General features: G+C 62.6%; 5 protein-coding genes across 7 annotated transcripts; 4 read left to right on the top strand and 1 right to left on the bottom strand.

The window, feature by feature from the left end:
• Positions 1 to 1,031: 1,031 nt before the first annotated feature.
• Positions 1,032 to 2,160, bottom strand: TMEM256 (transmembrane protein 256). The gene is made up of 4 exons (XM_004760309.3): positions 2,005 to 2,160; positions 1,677 to 1,708; positions 1,351 to 1,431; positions 1,032 to 1,252 (listed from the first exon to the last, which is right to left on the bottom strand). The coding sequence occupies exons 1-4, from the start codon at positions 2,087 to 2,089 to the stop codon at positions 1,109 to 1,111; spliced, it is 342 nt and encodes a 113-aa protein (XP_004760366.1). The 5' UTR covers positions 2,090 to 2,160; the 3' UTR covers positions 1,032 to 1,108.
• A 496-nt stretch (positions 2,161 to 2,656) lies between these two features.
• On the top strand, positions 2,657 to 17,792 carry NLGN2 (neuroligin 2). 2 transcript variants are annotated; one of them, XM_045083274.1, is made up of 8 exons: positions 2,658 to 3,623; positions 6,019 to 6,720; positions 10,185 to 10,235; positions 12,329 to 12,478; positions 12,651 to 12,836; positions 12,963 to 13,155; positions 13,490 to 14,086; positions 14,804 to 17,792. In XM_045083274.1, exons 2-8 carry the CDS (start codon positions 6,264 to 6,266, stop codon positions 15,675 to 15,677), a joined length of 2,508 nt encoding a protein of 835 aa, XP_044939209.1. In that variant the 5' UTR covers positions 2,658 to 3,623; positions 6,019 to 6,263; the 3' UTR covers positions 15,678 to 17,792. The 2 variants fall into 2 exon arrangements, with proteins under 2 accessions (XP_044939210.1, XP_044939209.1); XM_045083275.1 differs by lacking the exon at positions 10,185 to 10,235 and having other exon boundaries at positions 2,657 to 3,623.
• Positions 17,793 to 18,226: 434 nt separating this feature from the next.
• SPEM1 (spermatid maturation 1) lies at positions 18,227 to 19,581 on the top strand. Of its 2 annotated transcripts, none has more exons than XM_004760308.3 (3): positions 18,227 to 18,452; positions 18,562 to 18,619; positions 18,814 to 19,581. In XM_004760308.3, the coding sequence occupies exons 1-3, from the start codon at positions 18,318 to 18,320 to the stop codon at positions 19,551 to 19,553; spliced, it is 933 nt and encodes a 310-aa protein (XP_004760365.1). In that variant the 5' UTR covers positions 18,227 to 18,317; the 3' UTR covers positions 19,554 to 19,581. The 2 variants fall into 2 exon arrangements, with proteins under 2 accessions (XP_004760365.1, XP_004760364.1); XM_004760307.3 differs by having other exon boundaries at positions 18,228 to 18,461.
• A 1,807-nt stretch (positions 19,582 to 21,388) lies between these two features.
• On the top strand, positions 21,389 to 23,431 carry SPEM2 (SPEM family member 2). Its single transcript, XM_004760306.3, has 3 exons — positions 21,389 to 21,633; positions 21,791 to 21,848; positions 22,000 to 23,431. Exons 1-3 carry the CDS (start codon positions 21,496 to 21,498, stop codon positions 23,346 to 23,348), a joined length of 1,545 nt encoding a protein of 514 aa, XP_004760363.1. The 5' UTR covers positions 21,389 to 21,495; the 3' UTR covers positions 23,349 to 23,431.
• Positions 23,432 to 23,968: 537 nt separating this feature from the next.
• Positions 23,969 to 25,459, top strand: SPEM3 (SPEM family member 3). Its single transcript, XM_004760305.3, has 3 exons — positions 23,969 to 24,194; positions 24,337 to 24,394; positions 24,492 to 25,459. The coding sequence occupies exons 1-3, from the start codon at positions 24,057 to 24,059 to the stop codon at positions 25,373 to 25,375; spliced, it is 1,080 nt and encodes a 359-aa protein (XP_004760362.2). The 5' UTR covers positions 23,969 to 24,056; the 3' UTR covers positions 25,376 to 25,459.
• The last annotated feature ends 652 nt before the right edge of the window (positions 25,460 to 26,111 follow it).

A 26,111-nucleotide genomic window follows, 5' to 3' on the forward strand; every position in this document is an offset into this window, starting at 1 on the left:
AACAGTAGCCTTGGGCTCAGGTCATGACCCCAGGGACCTGGGACTGAGCCCCGCAGCACTGTGCTCTCTGCTTAGCGGGAAGCCAGCTTCTCCTTCTCCCACTCCCCCTGCTTGTGTTCCCTCTGTCAAATAAATAAATAAAATCTTTTTAAAAAATACATATATATATGCTTCCCATCCAACTTTGTACTTGATTAGCTCCCGCTTCAGTGGACTTCCTGTGTGACAGTTTCCCAGCCCCCTACTCCCCTTCCCTACTCCACTACCCCACCGTCCCCCAGCCTCCCTGTTCTTTTCCTTCAAGCACACAGCACAACTCACAATGACCCATTTCTACTCTTAGCCAGGCAACTCCATGGGGAAACGATGGCATCTATCTTGTTCAGACTTAAATTTCCTTGTAATGTGTGTCTGACACATGATGACTAATTCACAGGCCCTGGCTGCCCCCTACATCTCTTCCGGTTCCCTACCTACCGTGGGTGCCGCGACAGCCTGCCTGGCCACCTTTTCTCACTCTCCTGCCTCAGAAATTCCGCCCACCCACAATGAGAGCGGAGAAGCTCGTTACTCTTCCCTTCCCCACCTCTTCTTGGGCACCGTGAAGCATTTCCCGACTGCCCCCCCAGACATGATGATCTGCCCCTGTGGTGAACCCCAAAGTATTTTATAACTAATGGCCGTCCACCTCTGTGTCCTGACTGCTAGAGTGAGGGCTCCATAAATCTGTGGGCTGCCAGGGCTGAAAACCACCACCCTAAAGTCATCTTCAAGTTCCCGTGAGCATCGATACCACAGGATGAGCTTATCAGAACACAGAATCCCAGGTGCCAGAGAACACTCCAGTAAGACTCTGCATAGCTTCTAGCACTTTACAGCTCCGATGCCCTCCGGTCTAAGAACCTTGTAACAAGTCAACTTGAATTGAACAGAAGCCCCAGACCCAAGACTCAGTCTTAGGAAAGGGAGGGAGTCCAGAGGCCGACAATCCCTACCCTTCTTCCTCCAAGATGAACCAAGACGCAAGTGACTTTATTTGCCTTTCTCTTTTAATCCCCTCCCTACTCCAACTCTCAGAGAAGGACCCAGAAAGCAAGCACACGGAAACTCAAAGAGCCAAGGCAAGCCAGCCCAAGATAAGCAGGCTCCCTCCCACCGGGGCCAAAGTCTGGATGCCGGGGTCTCCACTCAGGGCCTGGTAGTAAAAGCTGGTGCAGAATAAGGCGGTTCCCGAGGCCAGCAGTAACCCGGCCTGAAGGAGATAAAAGAAGAACACAGGCCAGTAAGAGATGGTCAGACCGAGCGGGAGAGGGTGGGGTTTGGTCGAGGTTAGGCGCGGGGTCAGATTACCCAGAGGGGTTTTCTGCAGTGGGGCACCCCTAACAGGGCCAGGCTGTGTATGAAGTGGTGTTTGTTGGCCTTGTCAAACAGCTGTAAGGAAAAGAGAAAGGTGGTTGGGGGTGGGTGCCATTTCCCCAGCAACGCGGGAGCCTGGATCCCATTCGGCCCCCAACTCGAGTCGGGCTGGCCTCCCGCGCAGGCACCCACGGCTCAGGCCGGCCGCCCTCTGCGCTCCGGGACCCCGCGCCCCGCCCCTCCGCGGCCCCCCGCGGCGACCCCCCGACTCTGGGCGCCCGGAGACCCGGAGGCGGGGAGTCCTAGCGCGGGTGCTTCACCTCCTTTCCGTAGGCATCCGGAAACTGGGCGCCTGTAGAGAGAGAGGCAGAGGTTACCCGTCGGAGCGCCGGCCTCGCCCGCCCCAGCTCCCGGCAGGACCCAGGGGTACCCTGGCGACAAGGAGTGTCTCCAGGACGCCTCTGATTGGTGGAAGCACGCACGGGCACTGCTGGGAACCAAACCGGACCCGGCTGGAGGGGCTGTAAAAGGGTCGGGGCTCCGAGGGCTGTCTGGCAATTCCCCCAGGCCCCTCCCCTGCACTAGACGCCTCCACACCCCCCCCCCGCAACGGGCGTCACAGTGTGTGCTGCGTCCCCAGCCCCTGACCGTGCGCCCCGTAGGAGGCCAAGCCCAAGGCCCCGGCTCCGGACAAGGCGCCCAAGCGGCGGAAAGCAACACCCGGCCAGGCCATGGCAGTGGACGGTCACGCGCCGGACGAACACCGCCCAGGCCACCCGAGATGCCAGCCAATCCCGGTCTCCCATGCAAATGAGGTCCATAAGTGCCCAATCCAGGCCGTGTTCATTTCAGCGCCCGGGTCCTCACCCGGGTACTTGCGCCTTTGTAAAACCTCTGCTGAGTGGCGAAGCCGTCTGGCGGGCGGAGAAACGGGAACCAATTAGCGGCGGAGGAGCCGAGCGCTGAGGGGCGGGGCTGGAAGGCGGGACTAGAGGATTTGCGTCACGGATTGGCCCACTTTCAAAGTTGATCGCTTCTTCTAACATCTACCCCCCAACCTCCGGCCAATTTCCAAAGATCCCGGTCCCCACGCAAAGTTCCGCCCCTTTCCCCACTGGCTCCTCCTTTCCAGCTTTAAACCAGACCCACTCCCAAAAAGAGGCGGTGGCTCGGATAGCCAAGCCCCACCCATCGCCGTCAAACCCCGCCCACTGTCGAGATGGTTCCTCCCACAGATGCAAGGCTCCGCCTTCTTCACATGATGCTCCGCCCCCTATAGTCTACCTCCCCACCCCCGCGTCCCCAGCCCACCAACCCCCAGAGCCTCGAGGGTGGGAGACCTAGGGAGGGGGGATGTCTCCACCCTGCCCTGGCCCGTTTCGTCCATCCGTCGGTCTGTCCGCTCCCGCCCCCTTCCACCGTCTCCAATCCCCCCACACTCTGGAAGGCGGGCGGGCGGGCAGGCGGGTGCGAGCGAGGGGTGTGCGCCGCTCTCTCCGCAGGGGGCGGGGGAGGCGGCCGCGCGGTGACGCGCGGGGCTGCTGCGGCTGCTCCGCCGGCGGATCATCACTCTCGGGCTGGGATGGACGCGGGGCGGGTGGGCCCTGGCGCGCGGAGCCAGGAGTCCGGGCCTCCTGGCTGCTGAGCGTCCCCCGAAGCCTCCCCCTTACCCCCGCTTCCCTTCCTAGGAGCCCTGTCGACCCCCACCCTGGGGCTTCAGACTCGACTCCCGCCCTCCTCTGACTCCCTGGACCTCCCCCTCCCGCCCGCCCTCGGGATCGACTAGATCCCTCCCCCTCCCCGAGGATTCCGGCTGGATCCCGGCCCCTGCACCGCAGATCCTGAGCTCCCGGGTTCCGGGCCCCTGGGGATTGCCGTGGACACCTCCTCCCGCACCCGATCCCTTTGGATCTTCCGCCTGTACCACCTTCTGGTCCCTCGAAGACGGCCCACGGAGCCAGTGGATCCCCAATCCAGTCCTTTCTTGTTGCCCCTTCTTCGCTCCTCCGGCCCCACTGCGGGGTTCCCTGTTCTCAGGTTCCTCCTGACCCCATCCCCTACCTCTCCTTTCCCCGGGGATCGACTGGATCCCGGCCCCGCCCCCCGGGGCTGGGGCGATCCCCCTCCCCCGCCCGGTGAGGCGCTGCGGGCGGGGGCTGGGCCTGCGGGGCCGCGGGGGCTCAGAGGCCGCCGCCCCCCTCCTGAAGCCCGTCCGCCCCCTACTCGGAGCCCTGGATGGAGGCACCACGGCCCCAGGGCTGAGCCAGGTAGGAGCTAAGCCGGGCCGGGAGGAGGGGGATGCGTGGCGGTCCACTGGGGTCTCCTTTTCCCCATCTCTCTCCCTGCGCCTGGTTTCCCCCCAGCCTGCTCTGTCTGCGTGTCTCCGCCTAGGGATGCTCTCGCCGTGTCTCTGCGTCTCGGTCTCTTTGTCTCTGCCTCTCTCCAGCCCATGAATGATCCTTTGAATGGGCCCACAGACCCCGTGTGTTCCCATCTCCCCCTCCCCCTCCTTCTCCCCTTCCCGGCCAAGCCATTTTCCCCACTGCAGGAGGGGGGGGGCTGCGGCCTGAGCCCCCCCTCCCTCAATTCTGCCTGGCTGGGGGAGTCAGGCCCGGGCAGGAATGGAGAGAGCGAGGCAGAGAGGGATAGGGAGAAGGAGGGGGAGTAAGATGTGGCAGACAGAGATGGGGAGAGAAAATGGGGGAGACAGAGGTAGGAAAGAGGGGAGAGGGAGAGAGAGAAGGGGCTTCAGGGAGAAACGTGGGGAAGAGGTTTGAAGGAGAGAGATGAGAAACGGGCGAGGAGGGAGATGTAGAGGAGAGAGATGGAAAAAGACTGAAGGGAGAAGCCAGAGCAAGCTGGAAGAGGCCGGGAAAGATGCTCTCAGGGAGCGCTATGGAGGGGAGAGCGATGGGGGGAGGGCTCCAGTGGGAGGGAAGAAGGGAAAGAAGCTGGAAGCCAAGAGGCCCGGGGCCCAAAGTACCTGAAGTGGTGGGGGGGGACACAGAGTCAGACCGTGTTAGTAGGAGGGGGTGGGAGGGTAGGGCTATGGAAGCAGAACCCAGCCCTGCACGGTCAGACGAGATCCTGAGGGAGCCAGCCCCAAGCCCCCTCCTGCTGATGGGAGACAGGAGCTTAAGAGGACCTGGAGAGGGGGAGGGCATGACTGGGTGTGTGTGGTAAGGATCCCTGTGTCCTCATCCCTGGAATAAATTGACACCTGCAGAGAGCCTGGCTCCGAAAAGCCCGCGTCAGCAAACAGCTCTGGCGGCTGCGGGGGGGGGGGGGGGGGGGGGGCTTGCTGAAATGACCTGGGAGTCTGCCCCTTCGGTGGGATCTTGTCTCTCTTCCTGCCCCTGCTGTCCTGAGCATCCAGGCATCAGAACAGCAACTGTGGGGGGGCCGGCAAGGGGAAGGGGAGGTAAAGAGCTGGGATGGGACGAGAAGAAAGCCGAGGTTTGCCCCCAGGACGTGGGTCAGAATGCCATGCGTGGAAGAGGCATCTGGGCTCCAGAGCTGTTCGAGACTGTGGCCGGGGGGGGGGAGGGGGGTCGGTGGCTGCATCTGATGCCCTCCAAACCCACCTCAGCACCCCTTCTCCCCAGCCAGAGGCCTGGTCACTAGGGCTAGGCTCTGATTGGCCGACAAGGGGCAAGAGGCGGGTCTTTAGCGTTCTCTATGCCCCAATCTCCCGCTCCCCTGAACATATACACTTCTTTCTCTCTGCTAAGGTTGGGGAAAACTCTAGCATTCTTACTCACGCCTCTGCCCTCCTGCCCTGAACGGACCCCATAACCAAGCCAGCCCCTTCCCCTCTTCCTCCAGACCCCCCTCCAGGGTTAAAGCTGCAGCCGGTTGCCGAGGTAACATTGCGGGGCAGCATCCCGTCGCCCAGCAACCGGCTGCAGGATCACGCATCTGTCCCTGGATTTGCCCCTCCAGCAGCATCCCCTCCCTGCTCCAGCCCCTGCCTCCAGGCACCTTAACTTCTGATGGAAGAAATGAGGAAGACCTGGGGGGAAAGGGATCCGTCCCCTCCTCTGGTGCACAGATCCTTAGGGAACGGGGCTGTTGAAGGGAGGAGAAGGTTCTGGGACTGTGTGGCCCCAAGAATGGCCTGGAGTGGGAGTTCAGTGCCCTGAAATTACAGCTCAGGAGTAATTAACACATATAAACAAACCCGCTACTTCCTGCTAATTAATGACTTGGTATTTTTATTTTCTCTTCCTTGTCTATCTAATCCCTCCCAGGGAGGTGGGAACTGGGACTCCTGAGTCCCCGAGGAGAGCCTGCCTGGGAGGGATAAAGCAGCTGGAAAAGGGGGGGAGGGCGTGCGGGGTCCAGGGAGCTGGCCCTCCTCCTCCTCTGGTTCTGTCCTGGGCATCTATCACATCCTGACCCCATCCCCAGCCTTAGACTTTTCTATCTGGGTCCCTGCTTTGGGGATGGGGGTTGCTGGGGTTGGTGGGTGTGGCAGGGGACCTGAGGGTGGCAGAAGGGGGGCAACTTGGTCTGAATTCCAAGTCACTAACCACTTGTCTCTTGTCTCCCTGTTCCCTTCTGTCTGCCCTGTCCGATTTCCCTTCCCTTCTTCCACTTCTCTGTATTTTTCTGTCTGTCTGTCTGTCTGTCTCTTGCACACCCCGTCCCTCCGCCCTGCAGTCGGGGCCTGCCTTCACCTTCTCCCACTTCCTTCCCCTTCCCCACCCCTTGCCCCCTCCATGGAGAGGAACAGACCCTTTCTCTGTCCAGTCTAACCCAGGTCCCTCCCCACCCCCCTCCTCCCTCCTTTCCCCCGCCCCCTCCTCCCTACTGGGGCGAGGGGGGGCCTCCCTCCCTCTCCCCCCCCTTCTCTCTCTCTCCGAGGGGGGGGGTCCCGGGGAGGGAGGGGGGGTCCCCCGATCAGCATGTGGCTCCTGGCGCTGTGTCTGGTGGGGCTGGCAGGGGCTCAACGGGGGGGAGGGGGTCCCAGCAGCGGCTCCCCAGGCAGCCCAGGCCTGGGCCTCAGCAGCCTCGGGGAGGAGCGCTTCCCAGTGGTGAACACAGCCTATGGGCGAGTGCGCGGTGTGCGGCGCGAGCTCAACAACGAGATCCTGGGCCCCGTCGTGCAGTTTTTGGGCGTGCCCTACGCCACACCACCCCTGGGTGCCCGCCGCTTCCAGCCGCCCGAGGCCCCCGCCTCGTGGCCCGGCGTGCGCAACGCCACCACCCTGCCGCCCGCCTGCCCGCAGAACCTGCACGGGGCGCTGCCCGCCATCATGCTGCCCGTGTGGTTCACCGACAACTTGGAGGCGGCCGCCACCTACGTGCAGAACCAGAGCGAAGACTGCCTGTACCTCAACCTCTACGTGCCCACCGAGGACGGTAAGGGCGCAGGAACCAGGCTGGGCACCCCGCGGACGCAGCCCACACGCATACACGCAGACCCCCCAGCCTCGTGCCACTGGCCGAGTCCGTGCGAGAGGCCTCAGGTCCCTGCAGGCTGCGCGGGCCCTCCCAGGGTGGGATGGGGGCCTGCCGGGCAGTCGCAGGAACTCTCCCGCAGACAGCCACCCTGGAAGGTCCTGGTGCCTGCAGGGCGATCCGCAGGTACCAAGCTGGGCTTAAAGACCCCATCCCCACCAAGGCACACACACACTGTCTCTCCACGGAAGCGGGCATTGGAAGCATCTCACCCTGCCTAGTCGCCCACTTTGGCCACTGCCCCACCTCCCACCCCAGGTCTGGGCTTGTCCCTGAGCAGTACCCCCTTTGGTTCCTTCTACAGCTCAGAGAGTCTCCTTTTTCCTCCCCAGGTGCACAGGCACCCTTCCGTATGTTGCACCATTGCACGCCCAGCGCCACAGGGAGCTTAGTCCCCTTTCCTTCCAAAGCTCTGTCCCCTGATCCCTACGCACCCCCCTCATTCACAGCACAGCCCACCCATCCTCATGAGAGCATCTTTCCCTCCGGGCGCCCCCCACTCCAACCGACCACCTCTCCTGGGAAAGGAGCTGTCCCATTCACCCCCTGCCCCCTCAGTGCTCCCAGCCCCCAGCACAACATCCTTGAAGGTCGTCCACCAGCCAACCTTCAGCCCCGGGACTGTATCTCACAGTACCTGCCTGTCTCCTGCCAAGGTGCTCAGCCCGACTTCAGCCGGCCCCAAGCCGAGCCTCATGAACAGTCCCATGTTATCCTTCCGACTCTCTGTATCACTACTCCAGAACACCCCAGCACCGCCACAGGGACCCCCCATTCCTACAGCATCCCCCGCAGGCCATTTTCTGCCAACTATATGTACACACAGGCCTGATTACCCAGGAACCCCTGTACGGACACCATAGGCCCCCACTATCCGCATGTCAGGTGCGCACATACCACAATACCCTGGGAACCGCAACTCGTCAGCACATGGGATCAGGAACCCCACCAGCCTGCACACTTACCACATGCTCCAACGCCCACGTAGCCAGATGCGCAGTGCCCGCACGCAGCACACACCCCAGCGCCTCTCGGAAGCTGTGGACCCTATTGCCCGTTTAGACCCGTGCTCACCAGTATCCCCCGATACAGGTCATGTGTCCTTGTAACACCCCTACAGAGACCTTGGCCCTAGTAACCTTCCATGTGGCCACTCAAACCACAGCCCCCAAAGCCCTCAACACTTCCTAAGCATCGTTTACCCCAGCTCTGCCTAGAGACCCCCTGTGTCCCAGCTCGGGCTGGGATAGCATGCCCAGCAAGCTTACACCCTTCCCGCAGATCGAGCACTCAAACACCTCACTCCCAGCTCCTGGGGTATCGCTATCCACCCCCTGTTCCCCCTATCAACCGTGCACCCTAACCCAATTCCACCCCTCCCGTGGTAACCATGCCTCCACAACCCAGGCCTGCAATACACACAAGGAACCCCCTGCTCCAACCCCGTCCCCATTCCAGGCACCCTGATCCACTCTTCATCCCAATACACTCCAGACGCCCTCTCCAACACCATCATGCCCTCCACGGGAGAGCCATCCACTCCACATCCCCCTGCCCTCTCGTGGGCCCCCTGCCCCAGCAGCCTGCCCTCCACAATGGCCTCTGAATCATTTGCCCCAGGACCTCCGCACAGCCTGTCCATCTCCGTGCTCTCCACTCGAGGGCTCTCCCCACCCCGCTCCTGCCTCCTCATAGGCTGTCCATGCCTGTGTCCCCCTCCGTGGGCTATCCCCTCGCCCCTCACACGGACCATCCAGCCCAGACTTCCCACCAATGGGCTGTCCAGCCCAGCACCTCCAGACAAAATGTCCACTCTGCCCCCACACCACCTATGCCCACACCTTCTGTATTTTTAACCATCGCTTATCACAGACCTGCCTGGGTCCTGACACATGCAGGTGATCTCACTGAATCTTCACACCAGCTCTGCAAGGAAGAGGTTGACTCAGGCATGAGTGCGCGCGCGCGCGCGTACACACACACACACACACACACTCTCACACATTAATCTCATGCTCACACATGCCCTGCTGACTTCATCCCCATCCCCATCCTGTTGTAGAGAACAGACCCCAACCCTAATGGGTCCCTATGGGGCCCTCATCACCAGTTGAGAGAAGCCTTCCAGAGGCTGGCCTGGACCTCACTGACCCATCCCTCCCCATGCCAATGAGGAGAAGCCAATCAGCGAGGGGAACCCCCTCTGCTTTCTGGCTCCCAGCTTTTTGCCCCAACCAATTCCCCCTCCTGCAAGGAGCCTGGAACCAAACTCTGAGCCCCGCCTAGGGTCTTTCCGTGACCAGGGGCATACTTCATACCTCCCAGCACCTCCTGGCCCCTATGTGTCAGGGTGGCTCAGGGTGCTGTGTTTCCTGTCCCCTATTTGTGGACTGAACCCCGAATTGGGGAGGGGGGCTTTCTGGCATTAGAGCAGTGATGGGCCGGGGGCTGGGTGGGCCGGGGGGGGGCAGGAGGTGCTCCTGTCCCCGGTGGGGAGTTGACTGTTCTCGGTGGGGGGAGAATAGGCCTGGGTGAGGGGTGCGGTTGTGGGGTGCAGAGGGTAGAGGTGGAGAGGAGGGCAAGACCTGATGACCCCTTTCCCTGCTTTGCCACACATCGGGGAGGTGGGGTGAGAAGCCAGATCCCCGAGTGCGGATGGGAGAGGAATGCTGGCCAGGTGAGAGGCTGCGCAGGCAGACAGGCAGCCCTTGCTGACCTGGCCCCAGCACTCCAGTGGGAAGCTGAGGGCTTGAAGGGCTGTGAGCTGCAGGGGCAGGCGGCCCCCAGTCCCACCCTAGGCTCTGCCTTCCAGATCTTCCAGATGGGCCCTTTCTGCTGCCGCCCCTCCCTCGCAGCCTGGGGGAGCAGGCAGGTGCTGGGCTGGCCCTGGAGAGGGCCCAGCGGCATGAGTGGAGGCGCTGGTGGCAAAGCTGGCCATGGCCTCCCCCGCTTGGGGCTTGGGGCTTGGGGCTTGGGGCGGGCCTCCCCTCCCCACCCCACCCCCACCTCTAACACCGTTTCGTTTCCAGCAATTAGCAAACACGTCTCCAAGCCAAGTCGCTATGTCTTAAAACAGGCCTCAGCCCACTCAGGCAGCCCACCCCACCCCCCAAACCCAGCCTTTTCTTTGGGGCATGACTTTTTCCGGGGAGGGGAAACAAATTTGGGTTGTAGAAAACGTTTTTCTCTTTTCTTGGTTTCTTTTTCTTGCAAACGAATTTTGCTTTTTTTGGCTTATTTTTTCTGCCCTCCACCCTCCCCTTTTCTGCTTTCTGTCCTCCCCTCCCCATCCACCACCTCCCCCCGACCCCCATCTTTCCCCACAAAATTGTCCTTTTTTCTCTGTTTTGTGTTCCCGGTCTTAGGTCCGCTCACAAAAAAACGTGACGAGGCGACGCTCAATCCGCCAGACACAGGTAGATTTAAAAACCCCGCTGCTGCATGTGGTTGCTGATTAGAGGACGCTCAAGGCCCCGCCCCTAACTAAATGCCCCTCCCACCCCCGCGGCCCTCAAGGCCCCCCCAAGTCGTTTCTCCCAACTAAAAACGAAAAAGAAAAGAAAAGAAAAATTTGTAATAATTGGAAAAAAGAATTACGAAAACTTCAAACGAAATTTGAACAATGTTGGACCCACTAGTGAACCTGCAAGCAAAGCCAAACACGGCCAAAATTTAAGTGAAAAAAGAAATTGGAATGTCAGAGGGGGAAAAAAAAAACCCACCAAAGAATTGGATAAAACGTTTAGATTTCGGCAGCAATTCGGACTGTTTGGAAATTTGCGACATGTAACATTAGAAAAAACAAAACAAAACCAACTTTAATTTGGAGTAAAACTACATTTGAAAAAAAAATTAAGTTGGCAAATTGATGGCACAACTGAAACGTAAGAAACAAACCTAAAATTTTCAAAAGCCTGTCAGATGCAGAAAACGCAAACATTTGAAGCGCATTAAAGAATCTGGAAATTTTTGAAAACAGGGCCCAATATCTTGAAGTTTCACCACAAAATTTTGAAAAAAAAAATGCAAAGAACTTTTTTCTTTTTTTCTTTTTTTCCAAAAAAAAAAAAAAAGTGGATCTTTTTGGTTTTTTGGTTTTGGTTTTTTGGTTTTGGTTTTTTTTTCTTTTCTTGTTGAATCTGCCCCCCCGAGAGCTTCTCGCTTTTTGGTTGTTGTTGTTTTTTTCTTTCTTCTTTCTTGATCCTGTTTTTTTGTTGTTGGTTTTGAATTTCTTGTTGCCCCGGCCCCCCTCCCTGCTCCTTCCCTTTCCGACCCCCTCCTCCCCCCACACTGGGAGTGGAGGTGCAGGGTGGGGAGGAGGGGGGGAACTTGAAGAGAAAGGGCCTTTCAGGGAGGAGGCTCCCGCCTGAGTCTGGCTGGAAAGTCACTGAAGGTTCCAGAAGGAGGGCAAGAGCAGGGTTTGGGGAGGACACGGAGAGGGCAGAGCCCACCAGGTAGAGGGAGGTGGCAGAGAAGGTCTTAAGAGACTGGAGGCCACCAGCTGTCTGCAGGGGTGGGGGGAACCTCTCAGTGTCCTGTGGGCTCACCTTCTGGCAGGAGAAAGTTTCTAACAGGAGGACGGAGGCGAGCAGAGCTGCTGGGGACTTGGAGGCCCGGGCTAGTCAGGGATTGAGAGTGTCACGAGGGAGGAGGGTCTGTGGGCCATGGGTGCTGTGGTGGAATCATGGGGGGCCGCTAAGAAGGGTACTTGGTGTTGCCTTGGGGGCCGTGGCAAGCCCTCCCAGACTCCCCCTCTTCTGGAATCCGTCATGCCTCAGCCCAGTGATTCATGGGATCCTTTAGGGACAGGGCAAGAGGGGCGTCCAGTGCAGAAGCCAGGGTCAGGCAGTGTTGGGGGGGGGACTAAAGAGCTGTACCCTGGCTTTATCAAGCAGGCTTTTTCCCACCCTGCCTCCTCCTGCCACAGTAATTAGGCTGGGGGTTGCCATGGTAACTGGGGAGGTGACCTAGAAAGGAATTAGGGCAGGGAGGAGACCAGGCCCCCAGGGACCCTAGGCTGGCACCCCTCACCCACAGACCGGGCTGCCACGTGGACCTGAGACCCAAGGCCTGAGTCAGAGGAACCGCCGGGACCCTCCCAGCATCTCTAGCGCTAGAGTCAGTCTCGGGAGTTTTTGTTCTTCCTCAGAGCAGGAAGGAGATTTGCTGTGTGTGTGTGGGGAGGGGGTCCCCTGCATCCAGCAGATGCCCTGGGGAGGATCCCCCCCACCACCTCTTAGGCTTCTTGGAAGGTCTGTCTGGCATTCGGAGAAGTGCCATGGGGCAGGCGGGCAGGAGGTGGGGTGGGACCTTAGGCCAGGGCTCCTGGGGAGGGAGGGAGGGGAATCCGGTCTTGCCCCCCGCCCCCCCGCAGGGACTGGAGAGACATGTCCCCTGAGCTCCGGGCTGGTCCTCTGCAGGCCCAGGAGCTGGGTAGTGCTGGGGCCGGTCTGACTGTATTCTTGTCCCCCAACCCTGGCCCACCACTGCCCGCCCCCTCCCCACGCAGATATCCGGGACTCCGGGAAGAAGCCGGTGATGCTGTTTCTGCATGGTGGCTCCTACATGGAGGGGACCGGGAACATGTTCGACGGCTCCGTCCTGGCCGCCTACGGCAACGTCATTGTAGCCACACTCAACTACCGGCTTGGGGTGCTCGGTGAGGGCGGGCAGCCCACTCGAGGGCCTGGAGTCTGGGTGGGGCGGGGGTGGGCGGTGTTCCTCTAGACCTGGTGGAAGCAGAATGGCTTCTGGGCTGGACCGAGCTGCCTAGAAAGGGGGCAAGGGTGCTCTGACACCCCCAGGAAGCCCCTTTCCTCCTGTGCTTCCAGGCTTTCTCAGCACCGGGGACCAGGCGGCCAAAGGCAACTACGGACTCCTGGACCAGATCCAGGCCCTACGCTGGCTCAGTGAGAACATCGCCCACTTTGGGGGTGACCCTGAGCGCATCACCATCTTCGGATCAGGGGCAGGGGCCTCCTGTGTCAACCTTCTGATCCTGTCTCACCATTCAGAAGGTACGCAGCCCCCCACTACTGTGGCCTGCCCCTCCCATCCCCATTCCCACACACCCACCCCACCAGGTTCCCCCTTCCCACCCTCGGCAGAGGCAGCCCAGCCTGAAGCCCGCCCTGTCCTGCCAGGGTTGTTCCAGAAGGCCATCGCCCAGAGCGGCACGGCCATCTCCAGCTGGTCGGTCAACTACCAGCCGCTCAAGTACACGCGGCTGCTGGCGGCCAAAGTGGGCTGCGACCGGGAGGACAGCGCGGAGGCTGTGGAGTGCCTGCGCCGGAAGCCCTCAAGGGAGCTGGTGGACCAGGACGTGCAGCCCGCCCGGTATGGGGGTGGGAGCGGGCAGGGCTGGGCCTCCGTTTTCCTTGCTGGTTCCCAGGACCTTGTGGGTGAGAGGTGCCCGCGGGCGTTCGGATCGGCTTCAGGCCCCTCTGCCAGCCCAGCCTACTTCCCTCAGGAGCCCGCCCTGAATGCAGGCGCCCAAACAGAGAGAGGGTGCATGAGGGGCCATGAGGCGCATCAGGGAAGACTCCCCGAGAGGCCACGTGCCCCGAAGGACTCAGGAGATTTCACCCGAGGCAGAAAGAAAGGCTCGGCAGGCTAGGAGCTGAGAGGAGGCCAGGGAGCAGGTGATGAGACCCTGACCGCTTCTCCCCAGCTACCACATCGCCTTTGGGCCCGTGGTGGACGGTGACGTCGTCCCCGATGACCCTGAGATCCTCATGCAGCAGGGGGAGTTCCTCAACTACGACATGCTCATTGGCGTCAACCAAGGAGAGGGTCTCAAGTTCGTAGAGGACTCCGCAGAGAGTGAGGACGGCGTGTCTGCCAGCGCCTTTGACTTCACCGTCTCCAACTTTGTGGACAACCTGTACGGCTACCCGGAGGGCAAGGACGTGCTTCGGGAGACCATCAAGTTCATGTACACGGACTGGGCCGACCGGGACAATGGCGAGATGCGGAGAAAGACCCTGCTGGCGCTCTTTACAGACCACCAGTGGGTGGCACCGGCAGTGGCCACCGCCAAGCTACATGCTGACTACCAGTCCCCTGTCTACTTTTATACGTTCTACCACCACTGCCAGGCCGAGGGCCGGCCCGAGTGGGCAGATGCAGCGCATGGGGATGAGCTGCCCTACGTCTTTGGCGTGCCCATGGTGGGTGCCACCGACCTCTTCCCCTGCAACTTCTCCAAGAATGACGTCATGCTCAGCGCTGTGGTCATGACCTACTGGACCAACTTCGCCAAGACTGGGTGAGGGCCAGTGGGGCTGGGGGGCCCCCCTGCAGGCCAAGGCTCACACACACCCCTGCCATCCTTAGCGTCCCGCCCCCCAACTCCATACACGGTCATTCCTCCATCATTGCCTGGGCTTCCTTGCTGGCTTCGGCTCCGGGTTTGTCTCTCTGGGCCTCTTCCTCCCTCTCCGGGCATTCTGCTCTCCTTCTGATGCCCGGGCTTGTGTCTCTGTGTGAGAGTTTGTGTCTGACACTATCTACCTCTCTCTCTCTTTGAATCCACTGACTCAAGCTTTTTGCTTGCTGCTCTCATCCTGGCGGGCTGTCCCCTGCCTCTGTATCCCCATTCCTAACTGTGTCTCTCTCCCTCAGTCTCAGATTCTGCCTCTCTCGCCAGCTAACTCCCTGCCCGTCTCTGGCCCTCCGTTCTCATCTCTGCCCGCCTCTGCCCCTCCAACCTCATCTCTGTCTCTGCCCCTCCAACCTCATCTCTGCCTGTCTCTGCCCCTCTCACCTCACCTCTGCCGGTCTGCCCCTCCCACCTCACCTCTGCCTGTCTCTGGCAGTTTCTCTCTCTTCTGCCTCTGGCTTCTTGCTTCTTAGCCTTTCCTTCTGTCTCAGGGCCCTCTTGCCCCCCCCTCGTCTCTGTGGGTCTCCCTGCCCACCCCTCCCCCATAGGTGCGCCCGGGCCTCCCCCTCACTCCTCCTTCGCCCTGCCCTCCTGTGCCCGCAGCGACCCCAACCAGCCTGTGCCGCAGGACACCAAGTTCATCCACACCAAGCCCAACCGCTTCGAGGAGGTGGTGTGGAGCAAGTTCAACAGCAAGGAGAAGCAGTACCTGCACATCGGCCTGAAGCCGCGCGTGCGCGACAACTACCGCGCCAACAAGGTGGCCTTCTGGCTGGAGCTCGTGCCGCACCTGCACAACCTGCACACGGAGCTCTTCACCACCACCACGCGCCTGCCCCCCTACGCCACGCGCTGGCCGCCGCGCCCGCCCCCCGGCGCCCCGGGCACGCGCCGCCCGCCGCCGCCCGCCACGCTGCCGCCCGAGCCTGAGCCTGAGCCGGGCCCCCGCGCCTACGACCGCTTCCCTGGGGACTCCCGAGACTACTCCACCGAGCTCAGCGTCACGGTGGCCGTGGGCGCCTCGCTCCTCTTCCTCAACATCCTGGCCTTCGCCGCGCTCTACTACAAGCGGGACCGGCGGCAGGAGCTGCGGTGCCGGCGGCTCAGCCCCCCCGGCGGCTCGGGCTCTGGGGTACCGGGCGGGGGCCCCCTGCTCCCCGCCGCCGGCCGTGAGCTGCCGCCCGAGGAGGAGCTGGTGTCCCTGCAGCTGAAGCGGGCCGGGGGCGTCGGGGCGGACCCCGCCGAGGCCCTGCGCCCCGCCTGCCCGCCCGACTACACCCTAGCCCTGCGACGGGCCCCGGACGACGTACCTCTGCTGGCCCCCGGGGCCCTGACCCTGCTGCCCAGCGGCCTGGGGCCCCCGCCGCCCCCGCCGCCCCCGTCCCTGCACCCCTTCGGGCCCTTCCCCCCGCCGCCCCCCACCGCTACCAGCCACAACAACACGCTACCACACCCCCACTCCACCACTCGGGTATAGGGGGAGGCTGGCGGGGGAGGCCCCCCTCCCTAGCCCTCCCCGCCGCCGCTGCTGCCAGCGCCGCCAGCGCCGCCGTGGCCGTGGCCATGGCCGCCGCCGTCAGGGGGGCAATGCGGCCAGAAGGCAGGGAAGAGGACTGGCCACAGGCTTCTCGCGCGCCGGAGATGCCCCGCGGCGGGAGCGCCAGGTGGACATGGGTTTCCGCACCGGGGTGCGTGTCTTTCCCATGCCGAGAGGCCCGTCCTCTTCTCTGGACCAGGGCCTCGGAACAGCCGGGGAGTTCCGGCCCCTCCATTGGGACACCAGTCTTGGTTGTGTGGAAACGTGGACATGTTTTCCCACGTGGAGGCGTGCTTTCTCACGAGGGGGTGTGTTTTCCCATGTGCAGGGTGAGGTGTTTTTTTTTGCCGCCCTGGACACATGTTGGCCCCCTCAAAAGAATTTCTGCGGGGATTTGTACCCCAGAATCCCATTCCCTCCTGCCTTCTCCCCCCCACCCCACCTCCCTACCCAATGGAGACCCTGGAAGTGGTGTGTTCCCGGACAGTGACCCTTGGGAAGGAACCGAGGAAATCAAGTCGTTCCCCCCCCAACTCCCACTGTGTGCCCCCCCCACCCACCCCAGCGAAGCATGTTTATCCCCCGTGGCCGATGTCAGATGAAGACCGTGCTCTGGTGGGATTCCCTGCGGGGGGAAGGGAGGAGATCCGTTGTCCCTGGGCTGCCTGGGAACTTTTCCCACGGGTCCAGGACGCATCTCTCTGAGTGGAAACATGTTCTTGCATGTGGATGTGTGTTTTCCCATGCAGACAGCCCCTTTCCCGCCAGCTTTCCCCCCCGCGGCCCCCCAGACCTGAGGCCTAGCACTTAGCTCCCCCCCCCCCAGTAGGTGGGAACAGACTTCAGACTGACGGAAGTGGAGTGTGGAGGCCGTACAAATCCTGGGGGCAGACCACGGCCTGTCTCCCCCACCCAAGAGCTGCCAAGTCGGGGTGGGGGGGTGGCATGCCACCCACGGAGGCCATGCATGTTTGACCAAAGCCCTCACTGGGGTCTGAGAACAGCCTTTCCCTCAGTTCTCAGACCACTGCTCATCCGTGCCAAACTGGATTAGGTGGGTTTGTGGGGGGGAGACCCCCAAAATGTTCCAAGGATTCCCCAGGCCTGGGCCAGGGCAGGTAAATTTGGGGACAAATGGGATATGGGGGACGGAAGTGGCAGCGAAAGGGGTCTTGCCTGTGTCTCTCCTCCTTTCCTGTGTCATCCCTCCCTCTCTGCCTCAGTGTCCCTCCTCCCTTCTCTGTCTCCCTCCTTGAAGCCACCCAGTGTCAGTGTCAGAACACCTTCTCCCCTCAGCCGCCCACCCCCTTCTTTGACGAGGCCCCCTTCCCTCAGCCGGGGCTGAAGGAAAGGAGCCGCGGGAAGAGGGCGCAGGGGGAAAGGCTTCATGGGACAGGCTGGGGAGAGAATGAGGTCAGCAGTGCTGAGAACAGATGGAGGGGGCCATGGGGGACAGGGCTTGGGCAGATAGCAGCAGGGCGAATCTGAAAGGTCGTGTGCAGTGGCCGCCCCGGAGAGGAACTGCCTGGGGAGAAAGGGTTTGGGCCTCTGGGAGAGAAGAATGGTGTCAAGTAGGGTTTTAAGGGACACCAGTGGAGGAAAGTCCTTGTCTGCTGGGGGCGGGGTCGTTAGTGCCAAACTTGAATAAGAGGTGGGGGGCTGTCTTCCACTGACACTCAAATCCGGAATCCCTGGTCTTGGCTCCCCAGAACTCTGCCTCCTGACTGTCCCTTCTCCCACCTCCCGCCATGGAAACTTAGTTCTTTTCTGACCCCTCCCCTTGCCTGGTCTAGCTCCTCTCCAAATGGCCATGCCCTCTAAATGCTAGGGACCTGGGCCCTGAACCTTGTAGACAGATGCCCCCCCCAGACTGGGGCATGGGAGGGGGGCTGGGGGACCCCATGATTCAGCCACGGACTCCAATGCCCAGCCCCTCTCCCCAGAACAACCCCCAGACAATCCCACATCCCTGCCCCAACCCTTTGCGGCTCTGTACACATTTTTAAACCTGGCAAAAGATGAAGAGAATATTGTAAATATAAAAATTTAACTGTTGGTTGTGCCTGCTGTGGTGGGGCGGGGGTGTACTTCGAGGAGCTAAGCCTCAGGGCTTCCACTTGCCGGTGAGGGAGAAGGAGGTGGTCTGAGCCCACAGCCCATTTCCGGGAGCAGCTCAGAGCGCAGAAAGGGGGGAGTGGGTGCTGGGGTACGGTTGCCATGGTAGTGGGGTTGTGCGGGGAGTTCCGATCCAGGCCCAGGTGTGTGCAGAGGCCTGAGGCAGGTATAGAGAAGAAAGGGTCTGGGGTCGTGGGGGCAGACCCAGACAGGCCAGGGGGCACACGGGCTGGTCCAGGCGACAGGCATGCCAGGTGAAGGGTTCGGCTACTGCCAAGGCCTGGGCCCAGGCTGGAGGGCCACCCACGAGCCCAAGACTGCCTCTTGGCACATTGTGAGGGAGTGCCCCGGCATCATTGTGACCCGCTTGCCCCCAGGAGCCCCTGGGGCAGGCATGCAGGCTGGTGGCTACTGTGGGCACAGTGGGCTGGGGGCCTAGGGGCCCCGGTGGCCCTAGGGACCCCCATGGCCATGGCTGAGCGGCCACGGCCCGGGTGGGCGTCGTATCACAGCTCCAACAGCAACAACTGTCAGGACCTGGGCAACTCCATCCTGTTGCTACTGGGTCTCGTCATCTGCATTAACATTAGCATCAACATGGTGACGCTGGTCAGGGTGGGGCCAGGCGGGTGGGCACTGGCAGGAGGGCAGCGGCGGGAGGCCTGGTGGCCAGGGCCCGCCCGGGGTCATTGTGTCCTCCCTCACCCAGCTCTGGCGAAGACTCCGTGGCTTCTTACACCAAGTGTTCCATATTGTTTATGAGAAAGGTAAGCGGGGGGCCGGGGGTTGGGGACGGGGGAGGGGTGGGGGGCACAGGAGAGGCAGGAACCTGGTGAGCCAGCCCTGAGCTAGAGCCGGCCCCTTCCCCTCCCACTCTCCCCTCTCAGCGGTGGAGCCTCCCCCCTGCTCCAGCATACCCGCCAGCCTCTCCACCAGCCTCCCGCCTCTCCTTGATCTACAGAAGCTTCTAAGCCATCCTCCCCAGGGAAGCCGCCCCAGCCTCCGAAGCAGAGCGCCCCTGCAATCCACCTCCGATGTACCATGGACCCTGTGAAAATGACCGTGACCCCCCCGCCCAGTCGCCGCCACCGCCACCGCCGCTCTTCAGGCCGCCGTACCCACCGCCCGGCAGCCTGGGTCCCCGACACGGACGACGAGGAGAAGCCCCCACACCAGCACCCAGCAGTCTGCTCCCACCACTGGGATCAGCCCGCAGACTGGCAGGGCTTTCAGTCCACGCAGGGGTTCTGGGCTCCCTGGCCCCAGGATGCCGCGGAGCCCCCTCCCCAGACCATTCGCTTCCAGCAGGCCGTGGAAGGCGGGCCGCTCAAAGCGGAGATGCGCTCAGAGCTAGGCCTTGAGGCGTACGTGTACCCGGTGAACCCCCCGCCCCCCAGCCCACAGGCCCTGAGCCACAGGAACAGCGGGGTGGGGCCAGGGGCCCAGGCTGAGCCGGAGCCCTGTGCCCCTGCCCCTGCGGCCCCACCGCCAGTCCTGGGCCCTGCCCACGTCCCCGACATCCCCCGGTGCCGCTCCTCGGGCCGCGTAGTATATGACGCCCGAGACGTGCGGCGGCGGCTCCGGGAGCTGACCCGTGAGGTGGAGGCCCTGTCCCACTGCTACCCCCTGGGCTCCCCGTCCAGCAACGCCGTGGAGGGGACAAACAAGGGCTGGGTATACCGTTCTGTGACAGAGGGGTGACTGGGACAAAAATAAAAGGAAAAGAGGAGGTGGTCCGCGGTGGTGTTGGGGAAGCCAGGGCCCCTGTGGTGACTCAGAGAAGGGTCTCCCTGGCCACAGGGGCCTCACAAGCCCCAAGGACCCTCGTCAACCTCCTAGCTTCCCTGGGCCCTGCCCGCAGCTCTCTCCTAGCCCCTGATGAGGCAGGTTCCCACCTGCCACTCCCCTGTTTTCTTTCATGCCCAGAGCAGCCCCCCAGGTCCCGGCCCAGATCCTTAAACTGACCTGCACTAGAGGAGAGACCCCCATCCCTGTGGCCCTAGCCCCTCAGCGGCCTGGTTTCGGCCGGAGCCAGGGCTGGGCTGTAGCCCCCAGGTGTGATGTGTGCCCCCACCCCAAGCCCTAGTTTCTTTGAGCGGGGCTGCTGGGAAGGAGGGCATCCAGGCCTCCCCACGCCCCAGTCAGGACCGGAAGCTCCTGTAGCCGCGAGCAGGCTTGGAGCCGAGGACCACACACAGGGGACATTCTTGAGGGCTGCCCTCTGAGACCTCACTACTGCGGTTAGCACCTGCCTGTCACCAAAGAGGAGACCGAGCCTCAGGGAGGAAAAGTGACTTATTCACGGTCACACAGAGTCAGCCTGGCCCCTCAGGCTCCCACCTGCCTCAGTCGACCACAGGAACTCGTCAGAGCATCCCAACCACACGCAGCAGGGAAACGCAGGCCCTGCCCTGCTCCTAGATGGCCCGCGTTGCACACACACATGCACACGCATGCACAGACATGCGGACACGCACATGGCCGCCGGTGCGCCTGGGAACCGAAGCCATGTGAGTGCTCCCCTGCCAAAGGCCGCGGACCCCACCTTCCGTAGCAGATGTGTGCGCGGAATGTGGACAGACAGGCCTTCTGAGCAACAGAGCAACAGAGCAACGGGCCTGTTGCTCTGTTCGCTTTCAGCCGACATCATTGATCACTTTGATCCCGTTCAGTGAGTATCGAGCACCCACTACGTGTTTAGGGGCTCGAAGGGGAACGCCCACTGGATGTTGCCTTATTCCGGTCGAGTTATTCACCCATCGTGCAGACAAATGACTCAAGGACCCGAGGGCGCCACTTCCAGGGGCCCCAGTCATGAACCTGCTTCTGAACAAGTCTCCTTTGTCAACAATGACATCTCTTTGTGCTTTGTGAATTTTGGGAGGTTTTCTTAAGGGGGCATCTAACAGTTCTCCCGCTGGGAGGTCTAGGTCAGTGGGAGGGCAATTGGTTAGGAAGCAAAAAGAGCATGGTCGGGGGGTGGTCCCTGGCAGATGAAAGCAACCGGGGCGTGTGGGAAGTCAGTCTTGCTCCGAAGCGAGGGGACCAGTGGGCTTGGTGACCACACTGTGTTGGCTGCAATCCTTGGCCAGAAGAGGTGGGGGAGGGTAGGTGCTAGAATCATCGCAGTGAAACAGGAAGGACGGGGAGGGAACAGCACAGTGGGGTGACCCCGGGGGGACCCTTGCTGTCACCCTAGCTGCTAGCGCCAAGTAAGCATGGGTCGAGGGGACAAACTCCACAAGCTGCCATGATGTCTCATGAGGACAACGACTTGGAGGAAATTCTTTATGGACCGTTCGAGCCCTGTGAAAACCGTCTTACAACTATAGCGACCCTATTTTCAACTCACGAATCCGGTGGCGACTTAAGCAGGCCCCTGTGGGAGACAGAGACAGACTGAGCTCTGGGATATCCGGGGACGGGGACCCCATCAAGTGGCAACCAAGGGCGGCCATGGCCATCTAAGGGCGAGCCGCGTGGATAAAAGTGGCCACCTCTGCATTGTGACTCCCCACAATGTGCCTCATTATGACCCAGACCCCTCACCAGCTGGTAGCTGTCCCCAGGTCCCAGCATGAGTACAGTGTGGTTGGGGCCTGGGGGGGGGCGGTGGCCCAGGTGGCCCTAGGGCCCCCCCACCATGGAAAACCAGCTCTGGTATGACAACGTGGGGTGCTGTAATCAGTATCAAGAACATCCGCAAGATCCCGAAGATGTGCTGCTTCTGCTGGTGGGCCTCGTCATCCTGGTGAACATTGCGATCAACGTGGTGACCATGGTCAGTGCTGGCGGCAGGCCGCCCCCACAGGCAAGGGGGGGGGGCACCTGCACCTGCAGGAGTGTGCTCTTGGCTGGGAGCCAGGTAGGAGTGTGGCGGGGCGGGGTGCGGGTAGAGAGACGCTCGGTCCTCACTCCCACCCTCTCCCCACCCCCAGATGTGGCATGGACTCCAGAACGTCTTAGACAAGATGATCTCTTGGACTAATCAGAAAAGTAAGTATGGCAGTAAGAGAGGTCGGGGACATGGCCCCCTTCCTCCCACCCCATCGTCACCAGCACAACCCGAGAAACCTATGCCGTCCTGTTCCCAACCCCGAGCTCTTTTGACAGTCGTCCCGACCTCACGGACTCTTGTCACCCCCAGATGAAACCTCCCAGCCTTGTGAAAGTCCCACCAAGGATCCCCCTGCCAAGCCCCAAGACGTCCATGTCCACTGCACCCTGGAGCCCATGGAAGTGAAGCTGGCCCGGCCCGTGTGCTACCCGTCCTCCTCTTACCACCATCTCCGCAGCTCCCGCTCCTGCCGCCACCGCCGCCCCCGCCGCCACCGCCACCGTCCCCGAAGCCGTGGCCCTCGCCAACGCCACGGCCACGGTCACCGCCACCACCACCACCACCACCACCACCACGACTCTTGCAGCCACCAGTGGGGGCTGAAGAACCAGAAGCATTTATGCCACAACCGCTCAGCCTTCCGCAGCCACCATCAAGGCCGCAAGATGTCCCAGCTGCGGGTGGTGCCCTCCTTCGGGGGCGACCTGGACTCCTACCTGGAGGAGGAGGACCTGGCCTTCCCACACCCCAAGTACCCACGGGGCGGCTGGGGAGGGCTTTACCCGCAGAGGGGCCTGCCCTCCAACGTGGGGCTGTGGGGCCGCCGGGGCGGGATCCTGGCCAGTCTGCCCCCACCCTCCCTCTACCTCTCGCCCGAGCTGCGCCGCATGCCTAAGCGTGTGGAGGCCAAGTCGGAGCTGCGGCTGCAGTCCTGCGGGCCCCACTGCTCCCAGTCCCGAGTCTGGGGCAGCATGGAGGTAGAGCAGTGGGCCTCACCTCCACCGCCCCTCCGCCGGCTGCCCCCCAATCCCTCCTGGGTCCCCGCGGGGTTCAGCCCTTACCCCTCGAGCGGCCAGCTCCTCTATGACTCCTGGGACCAGCGGCGGCGGGGTCTGGAGGGCTCTGAGCCCCCGCCCACCCTGGTGCCCCGGGGCTCCCGGCCCGAGGCCCGCGAGCACTGCTCCCCCCAGGTGCACCGGCGGAGCGTCCCCGGCCACACTTACAGCCAGCCCAGCCGCAGCCCGCACCCGTCCACGGGCCACCTGAGCTACAATGCCCGCGAGCCCCACGAGGTCCGGCGCCGGGCGGCCGAGTGGGCTGAGGCACTGCCGGCTCGGCACCCTCTGACGACTTCCACCTCCCTCACCATGCTGGGCGAGACCACCTACCAACGGGCCCCAGCCCCCTGCTCGGCCCTCCTCCCCCATTCCTCCCAGCCCCTGCCTGAAGCCCAGGTCCCCGAGCCCCCCCAGCCCCAGCCCACCTTCCTGCCGCTCAGCAGGAACCCGGGGGGCACTGCCAGCTGCCAGGTCTACGACAGCCTGGAGCTAAAGCGGCAGGTGCAGGAGAGCCGAGTGCGGGCCAACTCGCTGCCCCCGCCCTCCGCCTCGGCCTCAAGGCCATCGCTGCACCGGAGCCGGACCGGGAAGCTTCACTGACCCGCGGCAACAGGGGGGGTGCCACACAGAGAGGCAGGAATAAAGAGCAACAGAGTTCGGAAAGCACTGTGGTGTGTTCTGCGGCTGGGAAGGGTCCCTCCTCCTGTCAGCCTGCGTCCCCGTGGCTGTGGCCTCCGTCCCCCCTGGCAGGACCCTGGTTCCACTCCGTGCTGCCCTATGGGGCCCTTGCAGCCAGGAGACTGGGAGACCTCCACCAGCTCTGGGCGGCTGCTCTCCCTGGTCCGTAAGTGGGCTCTGCGGCTCAGCCCCACACGACATGGTGAAGGTCAGATTCCAGGCCCGTGCGTCCTACGTCCGCTTAGATCCAGGGCCACTGCCCCATGGAGGGCAGGGAGAAGGCCAAGGCTCTGAGGCCAAGGTCTTCCCAGCCTCGGGAGTGGCAAAGGGGACAGACTGCATGAGTGTTCGAGGGAGCAAGGTAGGGCAGTGAGGGAACAGAGGAGGAATGAGGGCCCCAGGGCAGGGCGCTGGCTTTCAGTCCCGCTGGACTTTGGGGACTCAGGTGAGGAGAACCTGGTACCAGAGCAGGCCGTCCTAGGCCCTCCATTTCCTCCCCTCCCTCATTGTGACCCAACACCTGCCCCATTGTGACCCAGTCCCTCACCCCCTCCCCCAAGACAGGAGTCTGGCTCCTAGTGAGTATGTGGGGGCCACGGGGGGGCCCAGGTAGTCCTGGGACCCCCGGCCATGGGTGAGCGAGCCCACCACGGAGCTCAAGTGTGCTCTGGCACCAACCCCAGGAAGTGCCAGGACCTTGGAGACTCTATTCTTCTGATTCTGGGCAGTGTCATTTTGCTCAACGTGGGGATCAACGTGGTGACTCTGGTCAGGGCGGGGGCAACAGGGTTGGGGGAGCCCCGTGGTGGGAAGGGGCCGAGGTGGGTGGGCTGCCGGGATGGGGCTGAGCACGGGCTGGGCGGCAGGGCTCACCGCACGTCCGGGCTCCCCCCTCCCCTGCTCCCCTCAGCTCTGGAGGCATCTGAAGAGCTCTCTGCGGATCCTTTTCCATCATTTTTTCCCCAAAGGTGAGTGGACCTCAGCAGGGCCTCAAGGATGTGGGCCCGTCCCCTCTCTCAGCCCCTCAGGAGCCCTGGCCTTGCCCCCTCCCCACTGTGCCCACAGACAAGCATCCCAGCTGTGCAGGTGGCCATCCCATGTGTACCCGCTGCTCCATGGACCCCAAGAACCTGTGCTCGAGAGTCTCCTCCCGCTTCCACCGTCGCCCCGGCTTCCTGGCCAGGCACCCTAACCATCTCAACTCCTGGATTCCAGACATGAACGACGAGAAAGCTTCTGGGTGCTGCTGGGTGCCGCCTCCATGTGGACACACCGGGGCTCCTGTGGACGCTCCCTGGGGACCGTGGAAGGAGGGGGTGATGGGAGCTGGGGAAGCCTCCCAGGTCACAGCCTTAAAGGCCCAGGCCCCCTTTATCTCCAGGCACCAGACACCTTCCCAGTTCCCCAGGATGAGCACGGTGGACGTGGTTCCCCTCCTCTTGCCCCATGAGAGCAAGACCAACACGCCAGACTATGACCCACCCCGTGTCCCCGCCCAGACCCACACCCACTCCCCACCCCATACCCCTGAGCACACCACAGCCCAGACCCAGACCTCCTCCCCCGCCCATGGACCTGAGCACACCACCCCCAGGGCCCGTGCCTCCTCCTTAGCCCGTGCCCCCGAGCACACCACCCCCCAGGCCCAGACCCTCCAAGCCCATGGACCTGAGCACACCACCCCCCAGGCCCAGACCTTCCCAGCCCATAGACCTGAGCACACCACCCCCAGGGCCCAGACCTTCCCAGCCCATGGACCTGAGCACACCACCCCCCAGGCCCAGACCTTCCCAGCCCATAGACCTGAGCACACCACCCCCAGGGCCCAGGCCTCCTTCCCAGCCCACACCCTGGAGCACACCACCCCCAAGGCCCGTGCCTCCTCCTTAGCCCGTGCCCCCGAGCACACCACCCCCCCAGGCCCAGACCCTCCAAGCCCATGGACCTGAGCACACCACCCCCAGGGCCCAGACCTCCTTCCCAGCCCACACCCCTGAGCACACCACCCCCCAGGCCCACACTTACTTCCCAGTCCAGGCCCACACCCCCTCCTTAGCCCATGCCTCTGAACACAACATCCCCCAGGCCCAGACCTCCTTCCCAGCCCACACCCCTGAGCACACCACCCCTGGGGCCCACTCCTCCTCCCTAGTCCACGCCCCTGACCACACCCCCCAGGCACAGACCTCCTTCCCAACTCACACCCCTGAGCACACCACCCCCCAGGCCGACCCAGCTCACACCCTTGAGTATAACCTGCCGCAGGCCCAGATCCATTCCCCGGCCCAAGCCCCTGAATACCACTCCCTTCAGGCCCATACCTACTCCGTAGCCCTCACCCCTGAGCACATCACCCCCCAAGCCCATGCCGCTGAACACACCCCAGCCCCAGTCCATGGCCCCGAGCACACCGCAGTCCAGGCCCATACCTACTCCCCAGGCTTTACCCCTGAGCACACTCAGCCCACTCCTGCCCAGGCCCAGAACCCTGAGCACCCCTCAGCCCATCCCCTGGGTCACACCCCTGAGCATGTAATAGCCCACAGCCCAGCCTGCACTCCAGCCCATGCTCATCTAACCCACACCCATGCACCTCACCCCCTGGTGCCCTCTCCCGCCTCTGCCTCAGCCCCTCCCCCAACGACCCTTGTCGCAGCCCCTCTCCCAGCGCCTGGCCCAACTCTG

Source organism: Mustela putorius, unplaced genomic scaffold (genome assembly GCF_011764305.1).
Source record: "Mustela putorius furo isolate JIRA1106 unplaced genomic scaffold, ASM1176430v1.1 tig00000695_pilon_pilon_pilon, whole genome shotgun sequence".
Taxonomy (NCBI): domain Eukaryota; kingdom Metazoa; phylum Chordata; class Mammalia; order Carnivora; family Mustelidae; genus Mustela; species Mustela putorius.

Coding starts and splice junctions, on each gene's coding strand:
- TMEM256 (XM_004760309.3), bottom strand. CDS start 2,089: ATGGCCTGGCCGGGTGTTGCTTTCCGCCGCTTGGGCGCCTTGTCCGGA. Junction 1,709..2,004: donor GGCCTCCTACGGGGCGCACG/GTCAGGGGCTGG, acceptor CTCTCTCTACAG/GCGCCCAGTTTCCGGATGCC. Junction 1,253..1,350: donor ACTGCAGAAAACCCCTCTGG/GTAATCTGACCC, acceptor TATCTCCTTCAG/GCCGGGTTACTGCTGGCCTC.
- NLGN2 (XM_045083274.1), top strand. CDS start 6,264: ATGTGGCTCCTGGCGCTGTGTCTGGTGGGGCTGGCAGGGGCTCAACGG. Junction 12,837..12,962: donor CCTGTCTCACCATTCAGAAG/GTACGCAGCCCC, acceptor CTGTCCTGCCAG/GGTTGTTCCAGAAGGCCATC. Junction 14,087..14,803: donor ACCAACTTCGCCAAGACTGG/GTGAGGGCCAGT, acceptor CTGTGCCCGCAG/CGACCCCAACCAGCCTGTGC.
- SPEM1 (XM_004760307.3), top strand. CDS start 18,318: ATGGCCATGGCTGAGCGGCCACGGCCCGGGTGGGCGTCGTATCACAGC. Junction 18,462..18,561: donor GCATCAACATGGTGACGCTG/GTCAGGGTGGGG, acceptor TCCCTCACCCAG/CTCTGGCGAAGACTCCGTGG. Junction 18,620..18,813: donor CCATATTGTTTATGAGAAAG/GTAAGCGGGGGG, acceptor CTTGATCTACAG/AAGCTTCTAAGCCATCCTCC.
- SPEM2 (XM_004760306.3), top strand. CDS start 21,496: ATGGAAAACCAGCTCTGGTATGACAACGTGGGGTGCTGTAATCAGTAT. Junction 21,634..21,790: donor CGATCAACGTGGTGACCATG/GTCAGTGCTGGC, acceptor CCCCACCCCCAG/ATGTGGCATGGACTCCAGAA. Junction 21,849..21,999: donor CTCTTGGACTAATCAGAAAA/GTAAGTATGGCA, acceptor TGTCACCCCCAG/ATGAAACCTCCCAGCCTTGT.
- SPEM3 (XM_004760305.3), top strand. CDS start 24,057: ATGGGTGAGCGAGCCCACCACGGAGCTCAAGTGTGCTCTGGCACCAAC. Junction 24,195..24,336: donor GGATCAACGTGGTGACTCTG/GTCAGGGCGGGG, acceptor TGCTCCCCTCAG/CTCTGGAGGCATCTGAAGAG. Junction 24,395..24,491: donor CCATCATTTTTTCCCCAAAG/GTGAGTGGACCT, acceptor CTGTGCCCACAG/ACAAGCATCCCAGCTGTGCA.